Source organism: Lissotriton vulgaris, chromosome 6, assembly GCF_964263255.1.
Source record: "Lissotriton vulgaris chromosome 6, aLisVul1.2, whole genome shotgun sequence".
NCBI classification, from domain to species: Eukaryota; Metazoa; Chordata; class Amphibia; order Caudata; family Salamandridae; genus Lissotriton; species Lissotriton vulgaris.
The window spans coordinates 1,170,057,304-1,170,081,327 of NC_141694.1; the positions used below are offsets into that span (position 1 = coordinate 1,170,057,304).

The following is a 24,024-nucleotide window of genomic DNA, read 5'->3' on the forward strand; positions in this document are numbered from 1 at the left end:
TCAAATAGGCACATGTGCACCAGTGCGTGCAGACAACATGACTAAAAGCACTCGCGGAAAGGCAACAGACATGGAGGCATCCATGCACACAATCAGAAAATATAAGCACCAGCTTTTCAATTTCTACACCCTCAAGCTCTTTCTCAATGGCTCCTTATTTTCTCCCCATGTCCCTATCATGTGCTCTTTTTTTTGCCTTCCCCCCGTGTTACTTATTTTAGGGGCTAGTCCTCTCGTGCTCTTTTCAATCTACTTCTTCTTTTGTCTTCTTGCCTTCTTTTGGACTCTTCAATATGTCCTCTTTCTGAAAATTGTTTATATAGAGAAATGGTAGCTGCAAGAGACAGACAGCCAGATAGAGAGAGCATTTGGGATAAGAATACATTTTAAGTTTTCAGCCTGTACAAAAAGATCTTCATCGCTTCCCAATAAAAACTCACAGGCCCTGGAGCCACCAGTGACTCACGTCCAAAGAGGGTAAAGGAGAGGGAAGAAGATTCCAAGAAACAGTAGTTTCAATCTTACAAACATCGAAAACTATCACATTAGCTGTCCTTCATGCACACCATAGCAAGAGTGGCTCCAAATTTCAGAGGGTCAGACCTGTTGCACCAGGACAGGTAACAAACATAAGGATCAAAAGCATCAGACGCCAGTTCCAGTTCAGCATGACCTCATTTATTTTTTGCATTTTCTCCAGAAACCCTTGAGCTGCTCCAGAATTGAAGAAAGCACGCGTCTTACCTGCACACATGACCTTCAGTTTGGCTCAAACACAGATCAAAGCCTCTATTTCCAGATCTGAAATGTCTGGATTGATTGAGAGCATGTCTTGTCCCAACTGAAATTCTGGAACATTAGGATCTTCTTTTCGTAAAAAACATAGACCTTTTCTTCATTGTGCCCGAAAGCACCACGTAGCCAATCATTGGCAATTTCATTATCAACAAATTTCTCTTCACGTTTTAAATCTGGAGGCCTCGTAAATGTTCTTATCTTCTTCTTCCTACTAGCAATATCGAAAAGGATCACATCATTGAGTACTTTCAACTACAGAAATCACAAAAATACTTCTTTGTGGTCACCCCTATCTTGTAAGGCTTGGAGCTCCAATGCCCCCAAGGTGGACGGTCAGGACATGTCTTTGAGTCTCTCCACTTTAGTCTCAAACTGCACGGTAGATGAAATATCACAATTCTGGAATTCACCAAAGCGTTTGTTCCCTATATTTAAACAATATGACTTAGAAGCAACCTCACCTACATTAGTCGGCATCTTTTGCTTTTTTTTCTAATTCTTCTGCAACCTGTTAGTAAAGGTGACCAGCTTAACCTCCATTTTCATAACTTTTGCGGCAGTACTATGGAATGTGGTCTATAAGTCCTTAACAGCAGCCGGAAGTAAGAACTCTTCCCAGGTCTTTGCATGTGGGTCACGTCCAGTCTCCTCCATAATTTCTCAGTGTTCATAATTCTTAATGGTGGACCTAGTGCCATAGAAGTCTCTCTTCTCTTGCTTAGATTACTTTTCATCATCTTTGCCCATGGTGGCCCAGAGGTTCTCAAATGCTAAAGTAACTCACAATCTGATGCCTCAGTAGTTGTCACTTTGACCGCATTACCTCTTCATTAAGCGGATGCCGTCCAGAGATATTCAGTCAACAAAGCGCTCCCATCCCTGGTCAGACCCAGCACTCCTTCCCTTCACTTTCCTGTGCCACTTTTCCAAGGCACAATAAAACTACCTGTGCCTCATGTTTCTATCGGAAACTTTTTTGTGATTTTTTTTTTTAGAGTTTTATATAGGATGAACTAGACACGAGACATTGGGTATCGGAGAGCTTTACATGAGCACCAGTTTTGTTACAGATGGACGCATTCATTTTTGTTAGGCACAGGGAGATTATGTGATTTGCCCAGAATCACAGGATGTTGAGTGTCATTGCCGAGACTTGAACCCGGTCCCCCAGCTTCGAGGTTGACCGCTCTAGCCGTAAGGCTACACCCTCTCCCCTCTTGGGGAGAGGTCCTCTTTTGCTCTCTGAGTTTTCACGCTGCAGGGGGAAAGCTAGAGCACATAGTTGTCAACAACATGCAGTTCCCACTCCCAATTGCCCTAAATGGCAGCGGCTATCTTGAAGTTTTGATTTTCGGGGAGAGGTGAGCACTCTCAACAAAGAATCAGTATTGTAGAGGACTTCCTAGGTCACCAAAATGAGAGGAGCACCATTTTCCACCCCCCTCTTAATCCCTTCTTAACAAAATGCATGATCTCAAACCTGCACCTCATTTCACTGGTCCTGGATGGGCAAGAAAAGAAGCCTCTGTTGAAACTCTAACATCTTACTTCCATTCCATTCTAGACCTTGTCTTGTTCGACAACCCACTTTTAATCCTTGTCCTCTCTTGTTGACTCTTTTTGTTCACTATTTCATCCTGTTATCATATCTCGCTCTTTCTATTTTTCTCCCGATTTTAATCTCTTGACCCATTATCTTCCTTTTTCTCTGTGCTCATTGTTTCCCTGCTCCTTATGTTGTACCCTTCATCTCTTTATTTGATCTCTCATAGTCATTCATCTTTTCTTCTTTCACACAGTACTGTTTTTCACGTCTTTCTTCTGCTTAATATCTCATATCCGCTCCTTAGCTTCCATCCTTGGCTCAGAACCTTGCTCTCCCATTTTATCTTCTTGTTCGCCTCATTTGGCTTGGCCCAGTGATCTTTAAATGTTTGCTCACTGACCCCTCTTTTGATTTGTATAATGTGTGCTTTCCTTCCTCTCTCTTGTATTATCTTATTTATTGATTGCATACTGTTCTTCCCTCCATCCCTTGTATTAGCTGTTTAGTTCTTCTACTTGACTCCTTTTTAGAACTGTCCTAAATTGAGACCAACTGTATCACTCTGAACTGAGCATCACTGTGTGGCACAACTGCTTTTTGCTATTAGTTCTTTATTTTCTGTCCATGCACAGGTTATAAAAAACCTATTTACTCTGAATTGTATCTCAATGACCTGTCCTTTTGTCTGGTATTTTTTCCCTTTGCCTGTTTTCTACCCACTTCAATGACATGTTTGTTTTCTGTTGTTTACCCTCTCTTGCTTTTTCCTGGTTGTGTTTACTTTTTCAGTGCTTCTGCTCCTCTCTCCTTTCAAATATTTCCTTTTACATTTCTTGCAGTATCCACCCTCTAACTCTCTTATTTCTTCTTCATTTTTGCTCCTCGCCCCTCTCCTGCATTCTCCTTTATTAGGCAACTCTGTGTCATGCTGGCTTCACACTTTGATGTTGAAAAAGTGTTCTATCACCACCTCTGTGTCATACTACATTTTAACTGTAAAATCAAACCTTGCAATAACAGCATTGGCCTCCATATGACAATATTTGACTTTGTCTAAGACTAACAGCACTAAGAACACTTGAAAAAATAAGAATGGTATGCAGCCAAAGTTCAGCAGGTAATACCTGCTGAAAGACCTTCCTAGTAACGTCTACACCTCTGTAAGAAAAGTAAACTTTTAAGGACGTTTGGATTTCTTTCACACGATAACTGCTACACATGCTCAGTTCCTGCACATATGTAATAGATTTATAAAACTCTGCTTTAAAAACTATGCAGCTGCAATGGAGTAAGGAAACTTGAGGGGGGCCCCCTGCAAAGTAGATGGAGGCTACATTATATGCCCTGGACCCAGTTGGAAGCTCCCAGGCAAGGCCACGCTGACCTTGCACAGAGCTAGATGGAGTCCACCTGGAGCTCGCCCCCTCACCCACGCACTGTGTGGGTTACTGGGCCTTTTGTTACGCCACAGTGCAGCGGTCTCATTAACGGGGGGAACAGAAAGCAAAGTGCAGCCCAGCTTTAATGCAATGTTGCAAATAGGATTCATACTTATGTTGCAAAACGCATTGAAACAAAAATATTGTGCTGCCAGACCTGTTGTCCCAAAAAAATAAAGTAATGCCAGGAGCCAGAATAATAGGAAACATACGAATAACACCGATAAAGCAAAAGAAACATAAGCAACTCTCAAATCTAGTACCGATTGTCCTGCCATCAGAGCTATTAGTTGTCTTACAAAAACCCTACCTGATCCCCGCTTACTACTCCAGTCTCAGAGCCCAGGGGCAGCATCAAAAACATTTTGCCTGTCACTATTTAATGTTCTTGGCTGTAAACTGAGGCAGAACTTGAGTGCAAATACCTTTCACCACCGCATAATGAAAGCAGGTTTCCAGAGATGTTAATGTGCGACAAGAATGTTTGTGCATTTTTGTTGTTTAGCATTATTTTTAATATGACCATCTTTGGAGAGATTTACTCTTAGTTTTTTGTGTTCCAAACAAGCAGAGAGAGGGAGAAAGCATAGTAGTTTTACAATCATGTCTCAAACATTTGCAATAAATATCAGTAATCAGTTACAATAAATGTAGAGGCATTTTGTATGAGGTGAAGCATTTTAACTGTACCACCAATATGGAACAGTAATTAAGTGCAGCACGACAAAGAAAAAGGAAAGGTTGTGGCTAGGTCTGCAGCTAGGACTGCAACTATAAACTATCAATCTCATTATGGTCAGCTGGCAAGGCTTGTGGACCTAAAAAGGGGCAAGGTAGGTTTATGAAGGGATTATTGTGACTGTGAGGATGGCACAAGGAATTGGTCCAATGAAGAAAGATACAGACGCGATGTAGGGGATAGGGAATGAGAAGGATTAGATTCCAGGTTAAGACAGGCTGAACATCTCACTTGGGGAGCATTTACTAACTATGCAAATTCTTGGGCAGAACCACGATCGACATGATGGTAAACAAAGTAGTGTTATGTTCCATATAGGTACACCAATATAGGCTCAGGTAGTCACCTAACCTTTCACCTATATTCTCCCCTACTATTACACTACATAACAGTTCTTAGTACTGACCTTTACCTAGTTACGGTAATGTCCAAAGATGACATAGGGGTTTCTCCGAAAAGCTTAAACCTCATTCATTATGCATGAGGGTTCTTGGAATCACAGCAGGCCTACCATCTCCTGCATTTTAACTATGTATAAGGGTCATTCCTTCCGTCATCCTAGTCCAAAATGACACAGCAAGGTATATCCCCAGGGGGAACCACTTTGGGTATATGTACACCATATCTTGTTGAGATAGTCAGAGGAGAAAAGGACTTCCATGACGACACACTGATGCAAGACGCTGAGCCTTCTGCATGCAGACACTCCAGCTCGCAGTGGTCTGACATCCCTTGCAGGGTGTCCATCTCGAGACCAAGACAGGGTCCCACAGTCTCTCACTTCAGGTAATGGGATTGACTTTATCCTAGAGGGACTCTTGGCTTTTACACCCAGATACGTGCTAGGTACACTTAGGTATATCTAGTTAGGATTGCATAGTAGGAGTACGCATTCTACTGCCATGTATTTTATATACGTGTTTCGTCGCACAAACTGGGAAATCGTCCAGCAACTTTCTCAAAGCTTCAATGTCATTAGTAGCAACTTTCTATGTGGTGATTATACCATCCCACACACTTAAGGCTGCGAGTGAGTCTAGTATCCTTGCTTCGAAGTGAGCAAATCTGTAATTTTCAGTAAAAGCACCTCACTCCATGCCGTATTACAGCCACAACTAGATCAGTCTGTCCGGTCCTCAAGCACCTTGTTGCTAGCAATGACATTGAAAAAAGAACACAGTTAGCTGCAGTATTTCCACACACAAGCCCTCAAGAAAAACACAGAATGCTAGCAATCTGCCTGCCAATGGGGATAGCTCCCCAAATAGAAGATTGTACCACTTGGGAAATAGTTTTCGCTGCAATATATACCAGAACTCATGGTATCCCATCATTCGCGTTAATACCAGACGTATTAAGACAAATACAAACTGAGTATGGAGCAGAACCTGCTCTGAACTTAGGGATGAAATTATTGTCATTTTGCCCAGGGCTCAGCTATATTAGTAAATATAAAAGGGGAGGCAGCAGCAGTGGCAATACGCCTACGCCCGAGGGATTTGACTCCTTTACAATAGGAAAGTGAATTACCTCACATTATCACAGAGGCTTATTCTGAATTAGGTAGAGAACGTTTAGGAGCTAGAGCAACAAGACCTCACCTCATGGGTGGTCCTGAAAAGGATAACCAAGCAAGCACCTCATTCTTCCAAGGCCTAACACCGATGTCTACATCAATATGCCTCGACAAGAGACACCTGCCATTTTGATACCTTCTCTCTTGATCCCAGTGAACCTGAGACTACGCCAGAAAAGATCTGGCCTTTTCTAAGGGGAAGTGTTTGGTGATAGTTGAGCAACTTTGTATGTGTAGCCCCCAGCTGAGCTCTCCTAGAAGAAAATCCCATAATGAAGCATAATCATCAGTAGGAAAGCTCGGAGTACAGCCCTTTTTGCTGAAAAGACTGCATTAGCAGAGCTAAGTTGTACCGCAAAGAACAGTGGTATGGAAAGGAGTCAGAACATGACATTTGCATTTGAAGGCCCCATTGAGAGGGTCCAAATTTCACATAGCATCTCATTATGCTTGTCAAACTTAATAGCTCTTGCTCTCAAAAAATACTGTACAGCCTTTAAGCCATCCCCATGCCTAATGCTCGTATAAAGAGAAGTTACATCAAGGCTCATCATCAGCATATCATCTTCCCAGATGACATTGAAGATGATTTTGAGGGAGGGCACTACAGAATCCCTGCTATGCTATTGTGCTATTGAAAACGATGGAATGGTGTCTGAGTTACAATATCTTATGGTTCAATGGAGAACTGTTTAAACAACTACAGGGCACTTCGATGGGCACCTGCTTCGCCCCCAGCTTTGCTAATTTGCATATGGGCTGGTGGGAGGAGCAGGTGCTCAATGGGCCAGAGCTTAAGACTACTGTTGAACCCATTGTATCCAGGGTAAGATATATAGACGATATCTTTGTATTGTGGAAAGGAAGCGAAACATCAGCCAGAGCATTTGTAAAAAGTATCAATAACAACAAGCTGAATTTACATTTTACAAGTGCAATAAGTAATAAAGAGCTAAACCTCCTTGATGTACATCTTAAAACCAAAGGGTCAAGAATCTTAACTTCAGTCTATAGAAAGCCAACAGCGGGCAACAGCATCTTACATGCTAACAGCTTTCACCCCTACAGCCTTAAACAGAGTATTCCTTATGGGGAGTTGCTAAGGGCAAGATGTATTTGTAGCACGGAAGAAAATTACACTGTGTTCTGTGTTCCCGTCTACAACAGAGAGGCTACACACCAGAAACATTGCAACACGCACACAGTAAGGTTATAAAAAAAACAACAGAAGAAATTCTATTTGAAGAGAAATCAAGTGACAAGGAAGACGTTGAGCAGAAAGAGGTTAGGTTTATACCCACATATAATGAAAAACATGGGTTACTCAGGAAGGCATTGACCAAACATTGGCACCTTATTATCAATGATCCGATAATAGGTGAAGACTTTGCAAAATGACCACAAGTCACCTACAGGAAGGCAAAGTCAATGAGAGACTTTTTAGTCAAGAGCGAAGTAACCACAACAGTACATATGTGGCTTAAACCACAAGCAGGCTTTAAGAAGTGTAGCAAGTGTAAAGCTTGTGAGAATGGTAAGAACTTGACCACCCTAGAAACACCATTAGGGAAAAATTATTGATCAAGCAAAACATTATCTGTAAAACGGAGTTTATGGTTTATGCTTTGAGTTGCCCCTGTTTGAAAAAGTATATAGGCAGCATCATCTTTCCAGTGCATAGACGTATACTCGAGCATTTACGAGCTATTAAAAATAATGATCCGAGCTATCCAGTTGCACGTCATTTTCAACAGAAACATGGTGGTGATCACAAACTGCTAACTTATAGTGTGATAGACAGTGTGACTAAAAAGAAGAGACGGTGACCGGGAAAAGGAACTCAGGAGACTTTAGTCCTTATACATCCTGGAAATGGACAGCAAGGAGCCACAAGGCTTAAATATTGATGAAGAAATGTACATCCATCTGTAGGTTCTCCAATAGCCTTCTCAGAATTTAGTACAAATGTTTTTAGTATTATTTTAGAGTACTTCATGTTGCTTTTAAAGAGATCACAGGAAGGGTGTTAACCTGTGTTTCTTTTGTTTTTGTTTTTTTATATTTTTATAGGACTAACTTTTCTATCCAGGGTGTGTAGAAGTGGTACGCAAAGAAGATTTCGATTGACATTGTTATTCAGGTGTGATCAGTAAAGCCCACGGGGGCATTAATTGGACAGTATAAAAACTGAATGGTATGAAGAATTACTGTTATCTATACACTGACGATACCGGTGTGATTAATTGGCCCACTTGGGCATAATATGTATCATAATATAATATGGTAACAACTGATGTTGACATGTGATCTTTGCTGCCTATTCTAGAAATTTTTATGAGTCATCAATTATTATTAATGAGATCGCAGTATTTATAATATTTATATATATAATGTTTGTAAAATCGAAAGGTCTTACTAAAGCCAGACCTAAAAAAACACACCAGTCTATAAAAGGTTAATTTTTGTAAAGAAAATATTCCTAGTCATTGCTTTAAGATATACACTGGAGTGTTCTCAATGCTCACTTACTTGAATTATGATCAGTGCCATGTCTTGTCTTAGAGTCTTGATGGTCCAAAATTGATAAATCTTCCTTTTCTTTACTCCCTATTGAAAAGATGGATGTAGCAATAAGAGGCCCTATTTCAAAAGGAAAAATACACTGTGTTAATATAATATATTTTCTTGCTAGATATCTAAACACAGTAAAGTTGTGACTATCAATAATGTAATCAACTTAAACCACACCACAACTGACAGGCTAATATGAAGTGCAAAATGCTTATTGCAGATCTAATTGTGCATTCAGATTATAAATGACAATGCCTTTTATTTATGTATTTTGAAAACCTGCATGCGGTGCATAAACACGTACTTTGTACTTATAGTCGTTGCTTACGAGAAGCAAGGCTGGCAGGAGCTGCGCCTCTTTTACTGGCAGCCTTGCTTCTTGGAAGCAAGGACTGAGCACAAAAAGTGTGTTTACACACTGCTTCCAGGTTTTCAAAACACATAAATAAAAGGCATTGGTATTTACAATGCCAATAGCTCAAACTCTCGCAGATTGCAAGACCTATTGCATTGCAAATGCTTGTTCATAACAGCGTCAACTGGTTTAATTTTCACCTCCTCTAATACCGAGAATCTGTAGGCTGTAGACTCGCCATAACACAGTCCCAAGTCAGCAGGGTCAGCTAATGTGATGTATCAGAACATGGCAGGTCAGATTGCGTGTGATCCTGCGTGACACAAGAGGCAGGAAGTAATAAATCTGGACGTCAAAATGTGGCCAATAGAGAGTGCTAGTGACTTGCAGTGAGGTAACCGTTTCACACTCACGTCCGACGTGCAGTGGGAAGCCAGTGATGACTCCAGGGCAGGGTAAAATTGAAAACAAACCACTATGCATGCTCACAAAGGACAAAACCGCAGTTGTGCAGTCGGTGAGACGGCGTCAGCAGTACACAGTGCACCGTGCACCACAACACTGCAATATAAGAGCTCAGGAAACTGGTACAATTATGAGAGAGCACTGCACTGCGCACACAGAATTCTACTACTTCATACACTGCAAACACTGGATGTCACTTGAAACACCCAAAAGCACTGTTGCAAGGCAGGCACATAGCAACGCCTACGACCCGAAGTGCAGCGTCCCTGAAGTGGGTGCTGTGCTGATTAAATATAGGCCCCATGGCCCCATAAATTATACAAAACAAATAAACAAAGTTAAGTTGTGCAGTTAAAGCATGCCACCCATGATGCCTGTTCTTTAAGACATTTAGGGCCAGATGTAGGTAATTCCGATTTACCGACTCTTAAATACTGAATTATACCGATTCGGTATTTAAGAGTCGGTAAATCGGAAGGGGGCAGATGTAGGTAATTCTTATTTCAGAATTACCGAAACTGTATGATTCGGTATTTACCGATTCGGTAAATACCGAATCGGTATTGCCCATTGATTCCTATGGGCCTTGAAGCCCATAGGAATCAATGGGAAATACTGATTCGGTATTTACCGAATCGGTAAATACCGAATCCTGCAAGGGTGCAGGGGGTGTCACTTTGACACCCTCTAGCACCCTAAGTACAGGCTTGTGTGATATGTGGCACACATACATGCCCTAAGGGCATGTCTGTGTGTCACATGGCACAGGTGTACATGCACAGAAGTGCATGTACACCTGAATTCAGTATTTTACCACCCAATTGGATTGGGTGGTAAAATACCGAATTCTGAAGTCCTGTAGCACTGTAAACAGTGCTACCTACATCTGGGTTTTACCGAATCGGTACAATTACCGATTCGGTATTTTACGGAATCAGTAAATTTATCGAATCGGTAAATTTACTGATTCTGTAAAATAATGCCCCCCCCCCCCATCTCAAAAACCAATTACCGGTGTTACCGACCGGTAATTGGCGACCTACATCTGGCCCTAAGTGAATTAGCAGCAGCAGCAGCAGGGGCCGACACAAGCAGAAAACGCAGAACTGGCAAAAGATAGTGGGGGAGGGAACAGCAAGTGGGTCAAAACAAAATAAGTAGTGCGCACAACTACCTAATAGTCAATAGTGGACCCATCCTTGTAATAGGGTCAGTATCCAGGGCGGAAACATAGAGCCAAAATAAGGGACATAGAAAAGCAACATTTAAGGAGGGGAACTATAAGTAACCAGTAAAACAGCGAGGGGTGTTGCCAAAGCCCACGCACTGATTACAGCTTTTCTCCCAACAGCACGTACGCTGTCTAGGCTCGACCTAAAAATACAATTGGTAGAAGGAATATTTGCCTGCTTTCCAGCTGCCAGACTGTTAGTATTGATTATCCTGGTGGTGATATGACAGGGCACTGACAAAAACCCACTCTTTCTATTTTTGATCAAGATAAATCTCTTAGGTGATTTTCTTTAATTTATGCATTTTTGGTGATGGGATTTTTTTAATAGTAAATATTTTAAAAATTGTTGAACTAATTAAAAACAGAGAATAGTTTTAAATGAACTCACAGCCTAGACGTGAACCACAATAGGAGCCAACCACAAGGAACAGAAAGGGGGGTCTGTGAGCTCCAGTGGCACAGTTTGAAGCATCCCTAAGGGTCTCCTGAACAAGAACTAATGAACATTCATGTTCTGCATTACTCACCAGAAACACAGAGCTCGTAGTTTTTTCTATCTGGGTCTGACATGTAAGAGAATGCACAATGGTTCCACGTGTTTCATTCAGACGCTAGAGGTTAGCAGCATTTCTTCATGATGCTCCACTAGGGGATGGAGGTGGAGTGGAACGGAAAATGGAAGACAGGAAATTATTTTTCTTCAGTTCTGTTACATTTTTGGTTATACACCTAAAGGTGTTATTTTCCCAGCCGCAGTAGCAAACCAGGGTTATTGTGTAATCCTAACTTTATATTGTGTTGCATCTTAAGGTGCTCAGTTTTTGTTGCTTAGGAGGTGAGAAGCATTGACAGTTGTGGTGTTTTCAGTGTGGGTGGGTGAGGTTAAGGAATGCGGCATTTGGGCTTTTGTTATTAATCCAGCCCCAGTGCATTTTATAAATCCAGTGTGTTGATCATTGGGTGAGTTCTCATAACTACTGATCATGCACTTCACTAGCACGAGATGGGGAATAGCGCCTTTAGTGGGTTGCATATAAGATTCTTGTTGAGGACTGTCAGCCGTCTCAATAATCATGCAGGAGCTAGGAAGACATTACCTCCTCGTCAGCCCTCCCGTCCCAGTCCTAACTACATGAGCATAGCTCTTCCCACCAGAAACTCCCAAGCCACTCAAAACCTATCCCTTCCCTCCTGGCCACACCCACACTCCGAGGCATATAGCCACGTGACCCACCTGCCCACATCCTGAACCACCAAGCACAAGAAGCAAAACAGGGAGGGAGGGATGGGAACCTGCCCTGGGACGGGGAGGGCTACGACTCACAGTAATGAATATTACCGGTAAGTAACCAGACATTACCTCCTCGTCAGCCCTCCGCGTCCCAGTACTAACTACAAGAGCATAGATCCTCCCACCAGAAACTCACAAGCCACTCAAAACCCATCCCTTCCCTCCTAGCCACACCCACACTCCGAGGCATATAGCCATGTGACCCACCTGCCCACATCCTGAACCACCAAGCACAAGAAGCCGAACAGGGAGGGAGGGATGGGAACCTGGACTGGGACGGGGAGGTCTATGACTCGGAGTAATGAATATTACCGGTAAGTAACCGGAAATTGACGTATCTGGAGCGTCTAGACCTGACCATGAGCAGGGAGAATCACTTTTCACAGCAGAAATATGTGGGCTGAAATAGAGCTTGAGGGTGTTGCATGTACCACTCCTCCTATAGCACCCACTAGTTTCTCAAGTTTGTCATTCCATAGGATTCAGCATGTTAGAATCCACAGGAGATACAGAAGACTTCATACATAGCAGCATAGTTGACACACTCATATAGCTATAGATATATAGCCATTCAATCCTTCCTCTCACGCACAGCCGACTTGAACGCTGTAGCGTTTGTTTGTTTACTCGAGCGGCCGCCATTACCTCAGGCGTGCTCGCGGACCACGCCCCCTTGAGGCCACGCCCCCCTGCACTGCCTATAAAAACGCTGAACACTAGCGTACACGTCGATTTCCTAACCCACCCCTGAGGCGGAAGCCGGGAGGTGGCGGTACGATTTCTTGTTCCTTCATAATTTTAAAAATTGTATTGGTGTCACTTTATTTCGCTATGTTTTAATTGCGCACTGAAAATACAGAGCTTACCGCCCTTATTACTCTGGTTGGGGCAGCAGCCATTCAATCCTTCCTCTCACGCACAGCCGACTTGAACGATGTAGCGTTTGTTTGTTTACTCGAGCGGCCGCCATTACCCCAGGCGTGCTCGCGGACCACGCCCCCTTGAGGCCACGCCCCCCTGCACTGCCTATAAAAACGCTGAACACTAGCGTACACGTCGATTTCCTAACCCACCCCTGAGGCGGAAGCCGGGAGGTGGCGGTACGATTTCTTGTTCCTTCATAATTTTAAAAATTGTATTGGTGTCACTTTATTTCGCTAAGTTTTAATTGCGCACTGAAAATACAGAGCTTACCGCCCTTATTACTCTGGTTGGGGCAGCAGCCATTCAATCCTTCCTCTCACGCACAGCCGACTTGAACGCTGTAGCGTTTGTTTGTTTACTCGAGCGGCCGCCATTACCTCAGGCGTGCTCGCGGACCACGCCCCTTTGAGGCCACGTCCCCCTGCACTGCCTATAAAAACGCTGAACACTAGCGTACACGTCGATTTCCTAACCCACCCCTGAGGCGGAAGCCGGGAGGTGGCGGTACGATTTCTTGTTCCTTCATAATTTTAAAAATTGTATTGGTGTCACTTTATTTCGCTATGTTTTAATTGCGCACTGAAAATACAGAGCTTACCGCCCTTATTACTCTGGTTGGGGCAGCAGCCATTCAATCCTTCCTCTCACGCATAGCCGACTTGAACGCTGTAGCGTTTGTTTGTTTACTCGAGCGGCCGCCATTACCTCAGGCGTGCTTGCGGACCACGCCCCGTTGAGGCCACGCCCCCCCTGCACTGCCTATAAAAACGCTGAACACTAGCGTACACGTCGATTTCCTAACCCACCCCTGAGGCGGAAGCCGGGAGGTGGCGGTACGATTTCTTGTTCCTTCATAATTTTAAAAATTGTATTGGTGTCACTTTATTTCGCTATGTTTTAATTGCGCACTGAAAATACAGAGCTTACCGCCCTTATTACTCTGGTTGGGGCAGCAGCCATTCAATCCTTCCTCTCACGCACAGCCGACTTGAACGCTGTAGCGTTTGTTTGTTTACTCGAGCGGCCGCCATTACCTCAGGCGTGCTCGCGGACCACGCCCCCTTGAGGCCACGCCCCCCTGCACTGCCTATAAAAACGCTGAACACTAGCGTACACGTCGATTTCCTAACCCACCCCTGAGGCGGAAGCCGGGAGGTGGCAGTACGATTTCTTGTTCCTTCATAATTTTAAAAATTGTATTGGTGTCACTTTATTTCGCTATGTTTTAATTGCGCACTGAAAATACAGAGCTTACCGCCCTTATTACTCTGGTTGGGGCAGCAGCCATTCAATCCTTCCTCTCACGCATAGCCGACTTGAACGCTGTAGCGTTTGTTTGTTTACTCGAGCGGCCGCCATTACCTCTGGCGTGCTCGCGGACCACGCCCCCTTGAGGCCACGCCCCCCTACACTGCCTATAAAAACGCTGAACACTAGCGTACACGTCGATTTCCTAACCCACCCCTGAGGCGGAAGCCGGGAGGTGGCGGTACGATTTCTTGTTCCTTCATAATTTTAAAAATTGTATTGGTGTCACTTTATTTCGCTATGTTTTAATTGCGCACTGAAAATACAGAGCTTACCGCCCTTATTACTCTGGTTGGGGCAGCAGCCATTCAATCCTTCCTCTCACGCACAGCCGACTTGAACGCTGTAGCGTTTGTTTGTTTACTCGAGCGGCCGCCATTACCTCAGGCGTGCTCGCGGACCACGCCCCCCTGCACTGCCTATAAAAACGCTGAACACTAGTGTACACGTCGATTTCCTAACCCACCCCTGAGGCGGAAGCCGGGAGGTGGCGGTGCGATTTCTTGTTCCTTCATAATTTTAAAAATTGTATTGGTGTCACTTTATTTCGCTATGTTTTAATTGCGCACTGAAAATACAGAGCTTACCGCCCTTATTACTCTGGTTGGGGCAGCAGCCATTCAATCCTTCCTCTCACGCACAGCCGACTTGAACGCTGTAGCGTTTGTTTGTTTACTCGAGCGGCCGCCATTACCTCAGGCGTGCTCGCGGACCACGCCCCCTTGAGGCCACGCCCCCCTGCACTGCCTATAAAAACGCTGAACACTAGCGTACACGTCGATTTCCTAACCCACCCCTGAGGCGGAAGCCGGGAGGGGGCGGTACGTTTTCTTGTTCCTTCATAATTTTAAAAATTGTATTGGTGTCACTTTATTTCGCTATGTTTTAATTGCGCACTGAAAATACAGAGCTTACCGCCCTTATTACTCTGGTTGGGGCAGCAGCCATTCAATCCTTCCTCTCACGCACAGCCGACTTGAACGCTGTAGCGTTTGTTTGTTTACTCGAGCGGCCGCCATTACCTCAGGCGGGCTCGCGGACCACGCCCCCTTGAGGCCACACCCCCCTCAACTAGATATGTGCATGCACAGGAAGCGCAGCGGGAGCGCCGTTTGCGCGCCGAAGGCGCGCCTAAGGCAAGCCCGTCTGCGCCCGTCCGCGCCAAGACCGCGACAGGCGCAGGAAATTCTGTCCGAACTTCCCCATTAGTAAGGTATCTGCCTAACGAACTATTCCGCCTACGCGGAATGTACAATTGCAATTGCAAACTTGACATGAAGAACCTATATGGTCCCTTTAGCTGTACATTCTGCCGTTGGTCCTCCGACTGCGACTCAGCTAAATCACCTACTTCCGTAACCAATTCCACAGACTACTCATCACACTTTAAAGGAGGGCTGATCAACGCCCGATCCATGTGTAGGCACAGCCAAGACATAAGGGACCTTATCCAAAATTTTGACCTTGATTGCCTCCTGATTACCGAGACTTGGCTAACGGACGATAGCAACCCGGATCTTGCCACAGCCCTCCCCCAGGGCTTTTCCATCTTTAGGCAAGACAGATTTAAGGGAAGAGGTGGCGGCGTCGCTGTAGTACTTAAAAACAGCTTCAACTGCCACACGTTTAACTTAGACCCCTCAAAATCAACGACTCCTCGTCCTTCTCCGGAGGATTGATATATCGTCCCCCTGGCAATGACACCGGATTCCTAGATTCGCTTAGCGACTCCTTGGCTCACCTCCTCCTCAGATACCCACATTTTACTCTCGTAGGGGACTTTAATCTACACCTTGAGTCCAAAACCGATGTACAAGTCAACAACTTCCTTCAGACCTTAGAAATCTTCAATCTCCATCAAAGAGTTAATCAGCCCACTCACTTACTAGGGCACACACTGGATGGGGTCTGCACCAACCTCTCCCCCCAACAACCCTACCTCCTGTCCCTCAAATATGGACGGATCATAGCCTGATCCCATTCCACATTAAAACTGCACGAGTGCAAACTACCTGTAAACCTAACTCACACCCGGATAACCCTGTTAACTGGAAAAAGGTACAAGAAAACATCGACCTAAATCCCATCACCAACTCTCAGATTCCTAACTTCACCGGTAACGTCGAACTTGACGCCAACCTTTTCCACAGTTGGATTCGTCAGGAAATTAAAGCTCGTGAACCTCCCAATCGTCCACGAAGACAAGATAAAAAATCCAAGACCAATGCCCCCTGGTTCACCCCAGAGCTAGCAATAGCCCATCTAGCCTGCAGAAAAGCCGAACGCAAATGGCGTAGAATGTACTGTACAGCAGATAAACTCTCATACATCCACCTGAGGAAAATCTATCATTCCAACATTAAAACAGCTAAAAAAAACTTCTACACAAACGCCATTAATGAGTCCAAACAGAAACAGAAAACATTGTTCTCAATTGTGAAGACGTTCACCCAGCCCAAAGCGTTACAACCTGAGATCCCTCCATCCCAAGAGTTTTGTAACCAAATAGCCGATTTCTTCGAGGAGAAAATAAATGACATCCAAAAACAATTTCCTCCTCCCCAAGTAACACAGACTTCGAGCATATCCGCCCAGAAAGAAATTCCTGTTGGAAGTCTAAAAAACTTCACTCCAGTTAACTTAGATCAAACCAGGGAAAGTATCATGGCATGCAAATCTGGTTCACCCTCTGACCCCTGTTCCCCTAGAATACTCCATCAACTTATCGACTTGGTGAACCCAATCATTAACAAGATTGTTAATTCCTCTCTTAGCACTGGAATTGTACCTCGCCTGTGGAAACAGGGAATAGTCAAACCCCTGATGAAGAAATCTAACAAATCTCCCTCTGAACTTACCAACCTCCGCCCAATATCTCTCCTTCCAGCATTAGGAAAGATCACCGAACAAGCGGTTTATAGAGAACTCAAAGGGTACCTTGAAGCACACAATGTACTCCATCCCCAACAATCAGGCTTCCGCCCCCATCACTCCACAGAAACTGCACTGATTGAGTTAACAGACTCTATAAAACTGCTGCAGGATCAGAAGAAGAATGCTATCCTCATTCTTTTAGACCTCACGGCAGCATTCGACACCATCTCGCACTCCATTCTGATTAGCAGATTGAAAGATATTGGTATCTCAGAGGTGGCTCTAGCTTGGATTACGTCCTTTCTAACGGACAGATCGCAAACGATCGCCCTAGGTCCTTTCCTCTCCAAAGAGAAGAGGGTCTCATCTGGAGTCCCTCAGGGTTCCATCCTGAGCCCTCTCCTCTTCAACATTTATCTAATTCCACTCATCTCTCTGATCGAGTCATTCGGCATACTCGTAACATCGTATGCTGATGATACGCAACTCATTGTACCCCTAGAGGAACACTCCCCGGAAGCGGAACAGAACCTCAAATGCTGTCTGAAAGCCGTTTTTCATTGGATGAACCTAAACCATCTAAAATGTAATTCCAGCAAGACCGAGATCCTCCCTATGGGAAAAAATGTCAATTTCTGTCCTAGCCTATGGTGGCCCGAAGACTCAGCTGTTCCCCCCCAGACTGTAACAACGGCTAGGAACCTTGGAGTCCTGTTTGATACTGATCTGTCTTTCGACCAACACGTGAGAACGGTGGCCGGCCGTTGTTTTGGAATTATCAAATCTCTAAAAAAGTGTTTTGACTTCTTACCAATAGACTCCAGAAAAACCGTCGCAGTGGCCCTAGTTCTTTCCCGCTTGGATTACTGCAACGGCCTTCTTGCTTGAGCCAAGAAAGCTACACTTAAAAAACTCCAAAGTGTACTTCACTCTGCTGCCAGGTTAGTCCTGAAATTACCCAGAAAATCCTCAATCTCCGCCGCCCTAAAATCCTTACATTTTCTCCCACTGCACAAAAGAATATTCTTCAAGATTCTGATTGTAGCATTTCGGGCATTTAATCACACCGGCCCAAAATATCTCATTAAGCGTTTCCCTCACTACAACCCCAGCAGGTCCCTGCGTTCCTCCAAGGACAATCTAATCCTTCCTACTAGGTTCTTTTTGAAAACCAAAGGCGGAAAAACCCTAAGTCATCTTGCCACAAAAGCTTGGAACAGCTTGCCCAAATTCATGAGGTCCTTAAACCAAGAAAAACACTTCAGGAAAGAACTAAAAACTTGGATTTTTAACCTTCCCGAAGACTACACCATGGCAGCCATCTAACTTTTCTACCTTTAGGAAGCAACCTGATCTTTTACCTGGAAATCAGAGCCAAGATGCTCCTTCCGGAGCGACTGTTGCGCTTTACAAATACCCCCACAAATTACAAAATTACAAATAGATATGGATAGCTATATACCCAACTTAGACAACCCTTAGTTTTACGAGTTTCCAATGTACATGCTTTCAGTTATGATATTTCCTGATTTCTTGGGGAGGGGAATCTTTTTATTGGGTTTTACAATGCAGTGAACAATTGCGAATGACAGTGTCCATCAGTATGGTAAATGCTTTGGCCATGTAATATAAACTGTTTACATGAAAGGAGGGAAAAAAGGCACAATTCGGCAAAGGGATTGTGCATATAAAGACAGCATAGATTAAAAGACCCAGGTGGCGCTTGGTAAGAACTGCAGCACCCTGCCGCAATGTCGCAAACTGGGGATAAAACTAAGAACTGGGGCAGAGAGGAGGTGAGTGGGGGGGTGTGGTGGTGGCAGACCACGGCTGTCAAATATGAAGCATGTGTGCGCAGGAAGGTAGGCGAATGGAGCCATGTAGGGTAAGCTGGGGGGTGAAAACAGTGGGGGCACTAGGGGCAGAACCCCTAGCACGTGGGTGATATGTGGGGTGCGTGTAGGGGGCGTGCTCAGATCATGGGGGAAGGTCATAATTTCCCACCTCCTGTAGGAAGCGCAGGAGGAGGGTGGCCTATTGGGGTGAGATGGTTTCCTTGCATAGATGACAAACCCCCTCGTAATGAAGACCCCCATTTCCATACTGCTCCGTGCTTTGCCGCTACTGACGGTGCCATGGGGGATCGTCATTGGGGAGTGAGCGTGCGTTTGGCAGGAAGGAGAGCCAGGTCTGCGAAGCAAGTGCATACATTTTGTTGTTTCCTATGTTTAAAAATGGCCTCGGTCCACACCTCCTACATGTGACCAGTAAATCAGTGACCGCACAGAGAGTGAGTGCACTGATTGTCAGTAACTATGCAAGGCTAGGCAAGACCACAACAAGTGCATGAGATCCGCACCTGGGGCTTGGCAGCATGGGCAGCTTATCTGTGTCCCGGGTAAATAGCAATTCAATTTGGCAGGAGTAAGATATGCTCTGTGTAGTACAAAGAACTGGATATTGTTAAAGCGGGAATTACAGGAGACCAGTCGGGGGAATTTGAGATCCTATTCCCATTCTTAATCATGTAACACTCTACCAATATCGTCTTACCATTTTTGTTGCAGCGCAGTTAGAGGGGCAACCGTCATTTCACAAATGGCTTTATACAGCCAGGTGATAAGGTGATGACCGTCGCTCATGTACGGATGACTTGAAATACTGGATGCGTGGTGGGTTCTCCCCTCGAGATGTCCCAAAGGGTACAACATGTGTGGCTAAGCTGTCTGTATAAGAGAAACTGCCCCGGCGGAAGGTCGTGTTCGGAGGCCAACTATTCAAATGGTAGGAGATGGCCTTCAGAGAAGAGGTCCCTCAGCGTGAGTAATGAGTGTTCTGTCCAAGCCCTCATACCTCTGGAGGAATCAAAACCTGGGAAGCGGGGGAGGTCGACTAGGGTTAGCATCATAGTGTACATCGGAAACCTGTGCGAGAGGCAATCCATCTGGATAATGCATGTCCGAGCCACCGCAATTTGCCTTGGCTAAGAGGAAGGGGCAGAACTTGCGGGAAGAGGAAAACCGCATTTCAAGGCCATTGGTACAAGTCGCTGTTCAATATACGTCTCTCTCGCCCATGTAGCGTCCAGCGGGATAACCATTGGAGCTGTGCTGCTGGAAAGTACGCCTCAAAGGAAGGGGCACCCAGGCCTCCCCGGTCCACAGAGAACTGTAGTTTCACAAGGGCAATGCGACGGCGAATGGTGCACCAGATGAGTGTGCATGAGAAGGTGTCGAGTTCTTTGAAAAAGAAATAACGTGGACTGACTGGAAGGTTCGCAAAATAAAATAAAAGACGGGGAAAAAAATGATGATTTTATCTTATTCTATCTTGCCTATTGGGGACAGGAACAGGAACTTCCAGAAGTGTATTTGAGATCTGATGCCTGCAGAGGTTATCCTCATATAAGTCCAGAAAAGTGTGGTAGAGGCGGATCCCTAGGTAAGGGAAAGCTTCCCCTTGCTCACCGAGGTGAGTGCCACCCGGATGTAAAACAAGTGGCGGCTGATCGGGACAGAGATGGTAAGTGGCCGATTTCGCCCAATTGACCCAGATCCCCGCAGTGGAGTTAAACTTGGCTATGGTATCCCGGATTGGAGAGAGGATGATGTTACGTCCCACAGGCACAAGAGCAGGTTGTCCACTTACAATGATACTGCATGTGTTCTGTCCTCGAGGAGGACACCCCACTTGCGGCCCTGCCTGTGCATTCGCATGGCCAGTGGCTTCATCCCAAGCACCAAGAGCAATGGGGAGAGTGGGCATCCTTGTCTGGTCCAACGGCCCCCTGGGAAGGGGGAAGAGACAAGTTAACCCAAACATATTCGAGAGGTCTATTTGTTGTAGAGTGGGTGGGTGTGAGCAAGGAGCCTTGGCCAGATTCCTATCTGGGTCAAGACCGTAAAAAGATAATGCCATGTCAGCTTGTCAAACGCCTGCTCTATTATGAGACAGGCAGAGGGAACTCCCTGACTTGCTCCTACACGTGAAAAAGACAACAGATGTTCTGGGAAGTGCTGTGTCCTGGGACAACCCCATTCTGGTAAGAGTGGATGAGTTTGGGGAGGATCTGGCCAAATCTATCAGCAAGGAACTTTTCCAAAATGTTATAGTCTGCCCGGAGGATGGCAATGTGTCTATAGGATGTAAGTTGTGTGGGGTCTCTGTGTGGCTTAGGGAGGGAGACCAGGAGGGACTCCTGGAGCGAGTGAGGGAGCATGCCAGTGTGCAAGGCCACCTCATACATTTCTGCAAGCCACCTCATACATTTCTGCAGGTCAGGGCATCAGGGATGGGGATACGGTACAATAGTATTCTAAGGGCAGGCCGGTGTTTTGTTCTGGACAAGATCCCAAATCACCTCTGCCACATCTGTAGATGTGATTGCAGCATCGAAGGAAAGCCTAGTGGAGGCATGGGAGAGTAATGTTCACCAAAAAAGCATTTGAGTGCTACTCAGAGGTGTCCATTGGAGCCTGTTCGATGGAGCAGTAATATTTTTAAAAGGCCTGTAAAATGGCTCCTTGGGTGCAGGCGGTGGCACCCGAGACAGTTCCCACTTATGTGATAGGGTGGGCAGTAAACTCTTGTCTCATCAGCCAGGCCAAGAGTCTGCCTGATTTGTCACCCTCTCTGTGGACTTGGCTGCATGGGCTGTAAAGCTGTAGGGCCACAGGTGCTCCAGGATGGTAGTGTAGGTGGTTTTCGCATCTGCAAGTTGCCAGATAAAAGTACGGCATCACAGTCTGCTGCTTCGCCCAAGCTAGCGAGGTGCTTCTCGGCATATGCTATGTTCCTATCGAGGGTCCAGCAGATACACACTATCTTCTGAATGTAGACGCCTCTTGTCACCACCTTAAAGGCATCCCACTCCATCACCCTGGTAGAGGCCATGTTGGTTCTCTGTAAAGTACCACCGAATATGGTCCCCCTGTTCGTCTCAGAATACATGGTCCTTCGGGCAATATCTCGGGAGTCTCCAAATGGATGTTAGTGGAGTTGGGGGTGTCCACCGGAGGTCCATCATGTGGGCATAATGTTCGGATGCAATGCATCCAGCGTAATCCGAGTGATGGACAAGGTGTTTCGGGGGCAGTGCAAAGGAAGTGGCTGACACGCTTGCAGATGTTATGGGGTCTCGAGTGGAAGGATTGAACCAGGCCCTAGGGTGTTGAGATTGACATGCATCTATGAGCGACTAGTGACATACCCAGTTCCGGAAACAGTCTGCCTGTATGAATGGGGGGCTGTGCAAGGGAGGAGGGGGCCTGTCCAAGGCAAGGTCAAGCACATAGTTGTAGTTGCCTCCCAACATCCATGGCAGTCTTATGGGCTAGAATGGTGGAGAGGATGTCCCAAAAGGCTCCTTGATCTGCCTTGGGGGCGTTTATGCTCCCAATTAGCTTGGTCGGCCATCCAGTTGGTCCTCTAGGAGTACGCACAGCCCTTCTTTATCTATAATCGTGCCTACTACCGGGAATAAAACTCCAGGTCAAACCCAAATCAATGCGACCCACACATATGCAGAGTTAGTGGTGGTTTGGATCAGAACCCTCCATTGCCTGTGTTGGTTTTTCCTTTGCAGTGTGGGTTTCCTGAAAAAAAGGACTATTTGCACCTGTTGGCATTTAATATAGCAATAGACCACTCAGCGGTTCCTGGCAGTGTGCATTCCTCAGACATGTGGAGTGTAGAAACAAATATCAGTCACAGGAGACATTGCTTAGAGAGAGAGCAGGGATCAGCACGCAGGGGGGGTCGCCTTGGAATGAAATAATCTGCCCTGTCCATGCCGCAGGGGATATGAAACGCCTGCCTACCGAGACCAGTCATGCATTGGAGGGGAAGGATAAGGAAAAAATCCACAGTAGGAGCCTACTGCAACTGGTAGTATGCCCAAACAAGTCATGTTCAGCAATACCCTAGCATAATGTGGGGGTGCAGCTATGGGTCGGGATGCAGTTTGATGTTTTGAGTGTCCTATGGAGCATGGACTGAGTCATGTTGGGTCCAGCATGAGCAGCAGATTGCCCCAGAGTGCCCAGGTGTGCAATGCAAAATAAGGGGGGTGCAGCTTTGTGTGGGTGGCATGACCAAGTTAACATGGTAGGGGTCGCAGAGGTTGGCGGCAAGAGTAGCCCAGAGGGGTCGAGCAGAGTGAGTAAGTGGTAGTTGCCGTCGCCACAGGTACGATATGTGCAGCAATATAATACACTTCAACACAAAGCAAATACTTGATACAAATAGTTATGCAAAAGCAAGTGAAATGGTGCTCAACTGAGACTGTCCACTGTCTGAGGTGTTACCAGTGGAGGGTTTGGGAGCCCCGTTGTGACTTGTCAGATGGAAGGGCATCATCGTCCGATGTGAACATGTGTGAACATTTCTTGTCATCTGTGGCAGTAACATTAGCTTCCAAGGTAGCCACGACTTGGAACACCCACCGCTGGTCCTCGCTGATCTGCTCCAGATTAGGGGACTTGGCAGGCGAAGGTCAGGGAGTGGTCCTGCGATGCGGCGTGCCTTGCTGACGCCGACACGGTCTGAAGGGGCCTGGTGTCATTTGATGCCAGCCCACAGTGATGCTGGTCAGCCCAATCCAAGGCTTCTGTTGGGTCCAGGAAAAAGACGGAGGTGCTGTCGGATATGCTATTGAAGCGGACTGGAAAAAGTAACGAGTAGTGCACCTCCATTTGCCCACGACATCGTCTGACTTCCAAGAAGGATGAGCATTGGCGCTGGGCTGCTCAGGTGTAATCTGGAAATAACATTATTACTTTAACCTCAACCAGGAGCGGACCAGCTTGTCCAACAGCGCAGAGGACATTGTTACGGTCCTGGAAGCATAAGAATATAGCCCTCATGGGGTGGGGAGGGGCTCCTGGTGGTGGGCATCGAGCAGGGA

General features: G+C 45.6%; 1 protein-coding gene across 1 annotated transcript in view; it reads right to left on the reverse strand.

The window, feature by feature from the left end:
- The window catches only part of LOC147708587 (uncharacterized), a 148,133-nt gene that overhangs the window by 86,932 nt on the left and 37,177 nt on the right, over positions 1–24,024 (reverse strand). Inside the window, exon 3 of the mRNA XM_086927263.1 lies at positions 8,628–8,738. Within this exon, the coding sequence (XP_086783389.1) occupies positions 8,628–8,738 (111 nt within the window). The remainder of the gene's footprint in view (positions 1–8,627; positions 8,739–24,024) is intronic.